General features: G+C 64.0%; 1 protein-coding gene across 3 annotated transcripts in view; it reads right to left on the reverse strand.

Annotated features, from left to right (window-relative positions):
* Positions 1-1,956: 1,956 nt before the first annotated feature.
* The window catches only part of PANK4 (pantothenate kinase 4 (inactive)), an 18,285-nt gene continuing 10,829 nt past the window's right edge, over positions 1,957-9,412 (reverse strand). For 2 of the 3 annotated variants that reach the window (XM_032262171.1, XM_032262170.1), the window contains exons 10-19: positions 8,978-9,133; positions 7,523-7,635; positions 7,131-7,218; positions 5,829-5,980; positions 4,500-4,555; positions 4,286-4,335; positions 3,797-3,901; positions 3,210-3,310; positions 3,006-3,074; positions 1,957-2,367 (exon numbers count right to left, since the gene is read on the reverse strand). In XM_032262171.1, the coding sequence (XP_032118062.1) occupies positions 2,154-2,367; positions 3,006-3,074; positions 3,210-3,310; positions 3,797-3,901; positions 4,286-4,335; positions 4,500-4,555; positions 5,829-5,980; positions 7,131-7,218; positions 7,523-7,635; positions 8,978-9,133 (1,104 nt within the window). In that variant the 3' untranslated portion in view covers positions 1,957-2,153. The remainder of the gene's footprint in view (positions 2,368-3,005; positions 3,075-3,209; positions 3,311-3,796; positions 3,902-4,285; positions 4,336-4,499; positions 4,556-5,828; positions 5,981-7,130; positions 7,219-7,522; positions 7,636-8,977; positions 9,134-9,412) is intronic. The other variant, XR_004263997.1, reaches the window with a different exon arrangement.

Genomic DNA, 9,412 nt, shown 5'->3' on the forward strand with positions numbered 1-9,412 from the left:
CCCCGTCTTTATTAAAAAAAAAAAAAATTAAAAAATTAGCCGGGTGTAGTGGCGGGTGCTTGTAACCCCAACTACTCTGGGAACTGAGGCAGGAGAATCACTTGGACCCGGGAGGCGGAGGTTGCACTGAGCCATGATTGTGCCATTGCACTCCAGCCCGGGCAACAAGAGACCTTGACTCAAAAAAAAAAAAAAAAAAAAAAAAAAAAGCCACGTTGAAACAAGGCAGAGCCCTCCTGCTCCACCTGGGGTCACAGAGGCTGGGGGCTACCCGCAGGCACAGGGGTGCCTGGCTCATAGGCTGGGCAGCCCCTTGGGCAGGCAGACCCTGCGTGGGGGTGTGCAGGGGCTCCTGAGCTGGGCTGGGCACTGGTGTGCTGGTCCCAGGTCTTTTCATCCAGGCCTCTGTGCACCCCCACCTCCTCCTAGACGTCCTGCCTAAGCCAGGATCTGGCCTAACCTCTGCAGTGGGCAAGTCCCCTAGCGTGGATGGACTCTCCGGCCCTGGGGCAGCCCTGTGGGCGTCAGGCTGGGCAGGCGCAGTGCTGCCACCACCACCAGTGAGGGCAGGGCCAGGACAGGGGCAAGAGCTGGAGGGGCTGAGTGGGGACAGCAGAGGCTACACAGGAGCAGGCTGGGAGGGCCTCCCTGGCAGAAAGCGGGGCCCCAGGAGAGAGCCTGAAAGTGGTGAGAGCCAACAGGGGTCCTGGGGGCTGGGCCTCTGCCCTGGAACCTAAGGGGAGGGGGAAGCTGGAGCCAGGCGGAGCCAGCCTCAGGACAGCCTAGCTGCCAGGACAGGGGTCGCCTTGGTGGCCGCTGCACAAGGGCCGGGCTTCAGGCCTTAGGCTCCACGTGGACTCCAAGGGCAGGTCATGAAGACACCACAGTGGGGGCCAAAAATGGCCACCGGGCACCACTGGGCAGGCCAGGTCTCCATGGGGCAGCCCCCGAGGAGCCTTGGCCTCTGCGGGTTCCAGGCTGCCAAGCAAAGTTGTCAGGGGTGCCACCCACTGTCCTTGGCCTAGGGAGCCTGTGCTTGGGAGTCTCAGTGAAGCTTCCCTATCTGGGGTCCCTAGCAGGGGCGTGGGGGGGGGGGCAAGGCGGCAGCTCGGCTTCCTCAGGGCCTGCCCAGCTGCTCAGCACCGGGAACAGCTCCCGCACAGGAAGTCAAAGCTGGGCCCACAGCCAGCCCACCCCAGCCCAGCAGGGTCTCCGCAAGCTCTTGCCCTCCCTACGTGGCTGTGTGCAGCCTCAACCCCACACCTGGGCTGAGCAGGGAGCCCGGGGACTGGGAGGGACCCCCAGGTACCTAGTAGCTCCCAGAGGCCAGGCCCAGCGTGCCTGTCTGCTGCTCCCCCCAACCATGCCCACCCTGGCCACAGGACAGGGCCCTGGGGGGCCTGGGCCCAAGGCCACAGCAACAAAACCAGCAGGCTCTGCACAGCTCCTCGCTGTGATCGATGAGAAGGGCTCCTTCCTGTGGCTCGAGTCAGGAATGCTGCTGAGCACCCACACATCACGAAGGTGCAGGGGGAGGGCGCTGGAGGGAGGAAGCCGCTGCGTTGGCTCTTCCTGTCAGGAGGGAGCGGTGAGACGCGGGACCCGGGGTGCCAGGAGGGAGCAGTGAGACGCGGGACCCGGGGTGCCAGGAAGGAGCGGTGTGACGCGGGACCTGGAGCCAGGGTCAGCGGGGCGGCCGGTGCTCCCTGCCCACGAGGTCTAGAAGCAGCCGCAGGAAGTGCCTCGCTCTGGGCTTCTCCGTGGGAGGTCAGGAGGGGCCCCTGCTCCAAAAGAAAACAGCACAGGCAGCTGTGGCCTCTTTTAAAAACTCTATTTGGTGCGTGCCCGTACGTGGCGCTGCGTCCCGCCAGACATCCCTGTATACGTCTCTCTGTTTATATATATATATATATATATATATATGTGTGTGTGTATATATATATATAAAAGGTCTTCAGCAGTTAAATAGATTCCAATACGAACGTCTCCTAAGACAAAACTGCCTCGCCTCGCGGCCACGCGCACCCCTCAGACCGGGGGCGTGTGCCAGGTCCCGGCAGTACAATATAAATACGTGGATTCGAACGCAGTCTCCCTGTGGCGCTAAAACATCCTGACAAGTGCCGAGCGGACGGTCGCGCAGCTGTGGCGCCTCACTCGGCCGGGACCTCGTACTTGAAGATGACGCTGAAGAGCCGGCCGCCCAGCCGCTCGGCCAGCCACGCGTTCTTGACGACGGCCAGCTTGAGGCTCTCACAGCGCAGGGCTGCGTGGTAGTTGGTGTGGACAGCACGGCCCATGCCCTCGATGACCACCAGGTCCGCGCCACGCTCCCGCACCAGTGCGGCCAGCCCCTTATCCAGGCGGCTTTCAGGAGGAAGGGGAGAGTGAGACTGGGTGAGGGGACCCCAAATTCCACTTCCCACGGAGTGCAGCGACCAGCGTGAAGGCTGAAGCCCCACCCCTCAATTCCCTGACGTGGGCGCCTCCAAACCCAGCCTCTGCCCGGTGCTGCCTGAGCCCGGAGCCCCTGAGAGCAGCTGCAGTCTGTCCTCTGCCCCCGAACTCTCGGGACTGATTCCTCGGCACAGATGACGCCCGCACTGGAGAAGCCCACCAAGCAGAGCGGACCAGCGGCCTGGCACTCAGCCAGCTTGTTTAAGGGGTGTTCCTTCCTCCTCTGCAGTCAGGAGGATAGAGAGCACCTCACGCCATCGACTAAGGACCCCCAGAACCACAGAAGCTGAGTAGCCACAGGGACACGGGCCCCTCCTGCCTCAAGTCCCCCAGCCCAGCCCAGGTGGAGCCACCTCAGACCCTGAGCCCATCCACCCTCCCAGGCCACCTTCGGGAATGGTGTCTCTGTCCCCTCCTGAGGTCAAAGCAGGCCTGGGGTCAGGAGAGGCGGTGGGGGCAGGGCTGACACTGGTGTCCCGCACGTGCCTGGGTGCACGGCACGGAGGGCACGGAGTTGGGTGTGAGCAGGGCTCAGGCTGCGGGGTTACCTGAGGTCGAGGCATGGGGAGCTTGAGCCCGTCTGCACCAGCAGCAGCCTCTCTTCCTGGAGCGCAGAGCTGCGGACACGAGGCAGTCAGCGCCTCCAGCGGGGTCCCAGGAAACTCCCCGTTCAGTGATGAACCCCATGGCCCGCTCCGCCCAGCTGGTGTCCCTCCCTTCAAGACCCCCCAGCACTGGCCGCCAGCACTCACTGCACGACAGGATCCATGCCTGCAATGCGCTCGGCCACGATGAGGGACTCGCTGTGGGTCACGTCGTTCAGGGCGGGGCCGGAGTTGCACGCCAGGATGACCTGCAGGAGGAGGCCCGGGCGCTTTAGGACCCTGCGCCCGCCCAGCATGGCCTCTGCGTGCTGGCCGCCCCTCGAGTGGCCGGGCGGGGTGAGGGTGCTGTACCCAGCGGGCCTGGCCAGCCTCCTGCGGCGAAGGCGCAGGGACCCTGCCTGACTTTGCTGCTCTGTGGCCTCTGAGGGAGCCAAGCCGAGGGGCCGAGCAGAGTTCAGAGGCTGCCCTTGGGAACTGCCGGCCTCTGATTGGCATGACGTCACAGCCCAGAGCCTCCCTGCTGTGAGCGCCCTCCAGGGGCCTGGCATCAGCCCTGGGCTTCAGCACATGGACCCTCCCAGCATTCGAGGGCTCTGAGCTGCCTCCCATGCTGCCGCCTGCACCTACCTGCTGGGTCCGAGGAGCCTGACAGCCAGAGGCCCACAGCAGCGCCATGCCCACCAAGAGCAGAGAAGCCCAGGGGAAGGGCCCCGCCCCGGCACCTCGCCACTCACCTCCGTCCCTCTAAGGAGTAGCTCCCTGACAAAGGGGAAGACTCCCAAAATGATGTCTATTCCACTGTTATCTGCGAAAATTAAGGCACATTTATGAGGGGGCCCCTGTAAGACAAAACCAGGACGTTCAGTTGGGAACAGGCGCAGCCAAGCCAGTCAGACCCCACCCCCGCCACCCGCCAAGCTGCCCGTAGGGCCTGAGACCAGGGCTTCAGGGCTCCAGAGATGCCAGGGACAGGCTGGCCTGCAGGGGCAGTGCCTGTCTCTTCCAGCGGGCTTTGTGCTTAGGGCAGGTGACCTAAGAAGCGGCCACACCAGGAGGGCAAGAGCGGACCAGGGGACACTAAGACCCTTGGCTGGAGCGACTGTGAGACTCTAACAGGCGGGGAGGGCCACGCGGGCAGCCCACGTCCACTTCCCTCCAGTGACCACCCCCCTGGGCCCCACGCTGTGTCCGCAGGGGCAGAGGTGGGAGGCCCCTCCACGTACCTTTAATCTCTGAAGCCACTTGCTGTAGGAATCCACAAGCCAGGGTCTTTCTGAGAGACAGAGAAACACAAGATTAGCCTGGTGCTCCAGGTCAGGGGTCAGGGGTCAGGGGTCAGGGAGACTCATCTTCAGGTGTCTGTCTCTCCAGGAAGCAAGTTCTCCCCGCCCCCCACCGAGCCCAACTGACAGAGCTGTGAGCCGCAGGCATCTGTACCTTGTAACTTCCTCTTCGCCTCTTCAAACCCAAAGTGGGGGTCGGACTCAAGGACACTGCATGGAGAAGAAAAGAAAGCTGAGAAAACAAAACCCTCCGCCGATGTGCCAGCGCAGAGACCCCACGCACTCCCAGGCAGCACAGACGCAGCGTTCCTGACACACGGTGATCAGCGGGGGCTCAGGGCCGCCAAGGAAAGGTGTTTCTCAAGGTGGACCCGGAGCCGTGGGGCCAGGGAAGCGTGTCGGTGTGCTCGGCGCCTGGCACCCGCGCAGGCGGGGTGAGGAGCCCCCAGCCACAAAGCCAAGCCGGCAGGTCAGGACCGCCCTCACGTTTCCGACAGGCTTCGGGAGGGGCCCATGTCCCAGAGAGGCAGCCATGATGGGGGCGGCGCTCCGACGTCCACGTGTGAAGACACGAGTGGGACCCAGGGAAGGCCAGGAACCCAGGCGTCTCCCCGCCAGCCCCACATGCAAAAGCAGGGGCCACGAGAGGTGGTGCGGCTGCCCGGGAGGCCCAGGGCCTGGAAGCAGCTTCTTCAGGAGTGGAGGCAAATGGCTGTGGAAATGGGCCATTGCCAAGACTCAGAGCCCAGGAGACAGCGCCACGTGCCGTAGAAACGTGCCTGCCCCACAGGCCAGTCTAGGGAATGCCTCTGCAAAGCACCCTCCGAACACCACAGCAGGAACGTCTTATTCCCACCACATGCAGGACACACGAATTTGGGCTGTGACAACAGATGATGTCAGCCCCTGCCAGGCGCGGCGGCTCACGCCTGGAATCCCAGCACTTTGGGAGGCCAAGGCAGGTGGATCACTTGAGGCCAGGAGTTCAAGACCAGCCTGGCCAACATGGTAAACCCTCATCTCTAATAAAAATACAAAAAATAGCCAGGCGTGTTGGCGCACATCTGTAATCCCAGCCACTTGGGAGGCTGAGGCAGGAGAATCGCCTGAACACGGGAGGTGGAGGTTATAGTGAGCCGAGATGGTGCCACTGCACTCCAGCCTGGGCGACAGAGCAAGACTGCCTCAAAAAAAAAAAAAAGGAAAGAAAACATCAGTCCCGAATTTCGAACCCACACTCCTAGGCCTCCACGGCACCTGTGCTTAAGGAAGGTGCCTCCTCAGGGCCTGAGTGGGCACAGACAAGGGCGCGGCCCTGGCACAGCCCCAGGGGCGGCTGTGTGTGCACTCCCTGGGCCCCAAAGCCCCAGCCACCAAGAGCCACATGACCCTCAAGGGACCCACTCCACCTCCTCCAACACGAGCCTGGGGCAGGATGGGACCCACAGGCTGCAGAGCCCGCCCTGAGCCCACAGACACCTACTCAGACACAGCTTTGGCCCCCCAGTCGAAGACGTTCCCCGCCAGGAGGCCTTTCACCAGCGCCAGCTGCCGCTCCTCCCAGCCCAGGGCGTCCAGGGAGCGCACGACCCTGGGGAAGCACCGCAGCGCCACGCCGTTCTCCCGCTGCTTGACCTGCGGAGGGCGCCAGACACCGGGCCTGAGTGGACACGCAGCCTCAGCCCGTGGGGCGGGCTGTCCCCTGCTCTCTGCCAGGCTGCGTCTCTCCAGGTCCCCAGCAGAGCACCATCCTGGACCCAGCCCCTTCCACATCAACCCCCTAAGAGCGTGCGCTCAGGCCCCACCAGGATACCGCCAGGCACGGCATCTGGGACGCCCAGGCACCACAGCCAGGGCGCAGCTGCGCGGGGCTCTGAGGATGACGCCCAGGACAGCTTCAGCCCCCATGTGACAGAGCAATGGCCACATGGCCCCACAGGTGCCCACAGCCCTGGCCCCCAAACCCCTGACACCCAGACTTCCTCAGTCACAAGGCTGGGTGCTTGAGGGGAGGGGAGGAGGGTATGGCGCTGGCCCCTCTGGGAGGGGTTGGGAGGGGCCCACGCTGCTGCCACCGCTGCCTCCTGGCACAAGGGGCCAAGGAGGGCTGTGGCCGCCAGACTCGGGGAAGCAAGACAGATACCTGGAAAGGCCTGGCTCAGAGGGCTCCACCACCCCGCATACTGTCACGAGAGGAGGCCTCCGGGCACTGCCCAACTTTCTAGGAGGGGGCAAGGGTGGCCCAGTGCCCCTGCCCATGAGGGGCAGGCAGTCCCCAATCACAGTCCCCCACCCTCGCAGACGCTGGGAGGCCCTTAGCTCCCACAGGGAGGTGGCCTCTCTCAGGTACACACGCCCAAACAGGGCTCCCACTCTCCTCTCCTCCCTCCTGTCACCCCTTCTCTCTCCCCTGTCACGGCAGTCCCTGTCCCTAACTGGCCCTCACATCTGTGGGATCACCAGGGTGGCTCCCAACACAGTTACTCGGCAGATGCTGCCAACAGAGGCCCCTGCTGGTGTTGAGTCAATGCCAGAGTCTGGCCGCTACCAAGCCTGTATGGCCTCGACAGGACACCCTGGGCCAGTGGGACAGACACAGGACAGGACGCCCTGAGCCAGTGGGACAGACACAGGACAGGACGCCCCGAGCCAGCAGGACAGAGACAGAGACAGGACAGAGATGAGACAGGACATGTGGCACTGGCAGGACGGGACGGGGACGGGACGGGAGGCACAGCAGGGCAGGCACAGGGGAGCAAGGCAGGCCTGGGCGCGCTACACTTACTTTGGAGTAGGGGTCGGGGAAGTTGAACTCGTTCAGACAGTGCTCCCTGGTGTCCAGCAGGCTGCGCACAGTCAGGGTCCCGTAGGCACTAGACACAGATGCGGCAAAGGGTGCTGAGCAGGGCAAGCTTGGCCAGTGGCCAATCACCCGCCCGTGTGTACATCCTTGGTGGTGCCACAGACATCCTGGGGGCGGTGGGAGCCCTCTGAGCCAAGCCTTTCTAGGCAGTGCCAACGCCGCCTGAGGTGCGGCCCGAAGGGACTGTGCCATTGGGCCCACCCCCACCCCCGAGCCAGCCCAGGTCAGAACGCCAACACTACAGCACGTTCTTAGAGGAGCAGGGGTCCTCTCAGCAGGAGAGGCGGTCACGCAGCAGGACACCAGACACTTACAAGGGCTGCTGTCTCAGGGTCTGCAACTTGTTCCAGTACTTCTGCCGGAACTTCTCTGCCCTCTCGGCCGCATCCGCGGAATCCGGCTGGCTCGCCACTGCGCGCTTCACTACCTGGCAGCAACGGGAGGAGGAGTCAGCCAAGTGCTGGCCCTGCTGCTTGAGAAGTCCCCACACATGACAGCAGGGGGCCTGGGGGAGGGTGGGGGCCAGCTTTGGGGCCTACCCAGGGCAGGGTGGGGGCCAGCTGTGGGGGACTCAGGGCATGGTGGCAGCTGGCTGTGGGGGTGCTGCCCAGGGCAGGGTTGGGGACAGCTATAGGGAGCCTGGACAGAGTGGGGGCCGGCTGTGGGGGGCTGCCCAGGGCAGGGTTGGGGCCAGCTATAGGGAGCCCGGACAGGGTAGGGGCTGGCTGTGGGGGGCTGCCCAGGGCAGGGTTGGGGACAGCAGTGGGGAGCCCAGGACAGGGTGGGAGCTGTCTGTGCGGGGGGCTACCCAGGGCAGGGCTGGGGACAGCTGTGGGGAGCCCAGGACAGGGTGGAGGCAGGCTGTGGAGGGTGTCTGGGGCATGGTTGGGGCTGGTTGAGGGGGGCTTGGGGCAGGGTGGGGGCCCGCTGTTGGGGTCTGCCTGGGGTAAGGTGGGTGCTGGCCATGGGGGGCTGTCCAGGCTGTGGTCAGGGCAGCTCCTCCTGGAACAGGAAAGGCTGAGGGTGACAGTTCACAGTCACCCTTTGACATCTGCCCTTCCCAGCTGCTCTGGGGGACAGGAGCAAGAATGACCCTGGCCCCTCAGTACCCAGGAAACCCCAGGCTAAGATCCATGTCCTCAGAATGGAGCCCCTGCCCTGTGCCAGAGACAGGAAGTTCTGGACGCTCAGAGCTCACTCTGGGTCCTGGGCAGGGCTGGGACTCCTCCCTCAGGACACGCCCCAGCAGGACCCGGCCTCTCCGAGGGCTTCACGAAGGGGGCATGCTGCTACCAGGGCTCCCTGGCCCGAGCTGAAGCAGCCAAGCCCACTGGAGCTGAGCTCCCAAGGGGCAACATGGCCCAGGGCCTAGCATGTGCCCCCCAGGCCCACCCCAGCCTTGAAGAAGGTGAGCAGCAGGAGCCAGGGCGGCCTCACCAGGAGCTTGTGGGGGCTGGAGGGGGACTCGCCCCACCCTCAGAGTCAGGGTCCCCCAATCCTCCCTGCGCCTCAGTCACACAGCTCAGCAGAGTCTACTAAACTGCTGGCTTTTTGAAGAAATGTGATAGCTGGCAAAAGCATCTGCTGTCCTTAGAAGCCATCTTGTCCTAACTGACCCAAGTGACTAGGAGCGGGGTCACCGCTCTCACACTCAAACGCAGGTCAGGGGACTTCTGGCAAACACTGGCCTATCCCCCTTCACCACGCCGGCTTGGCCCCGGGGGCCTGGGAAGCTTAACCCCAGCCAAGACGGCGGACAGGGCGCTCACCCCATCCAGGGCCTCCTCGAAGCAGGTGAGCCAGTATTTTCGGGCCAGAGCGTCGTCGGTGAGGTCCACCGTGTCGGGCACATAGGAGGGCGGGTCCAGGAGGAGCGGCAGGTTGACCAGCGGCCTCTCCAGCCGGTCCATTTCCAGCAAGTCAAACTGGGAAGACAGGCAGTGGCAGGGTGGAAACGTCACCACGGTTCAGAAAGACCCAAGCCACGCTCAGAAGCTTCCACTCCCTAAGAAGGAAGGACAGGTACCGCCTTCTTCCGCCATGTCTTGGCCAGATAAGACCTCCACCTGGGTTCCACCCCGGGCACTGCCCTCAGCTGCCCAGTGGTCTGAGCCAGATACTTTGACTTACCCCCTGGTTTGACCTTGGGGTTGGGTCTGTTCCCACCACACAGCCTCCTGCCCCCATCATCTCCCCCTGCAGCC

This window comes from Sapajus apella, unplaced genomic scaffold, assembly GCF_009761245.1.
Source record: "Sapajus apella isolate SASKATOON/1434 unplaced genomic scaffold, GSC_monkey_1.0 scaffold127, whole genome shotgun sequence".
NCBI lineage: Eukaryota > Metazoa > Chordata > Mammalia > Primates > Cebidae > Sapajus > Sapajus apella.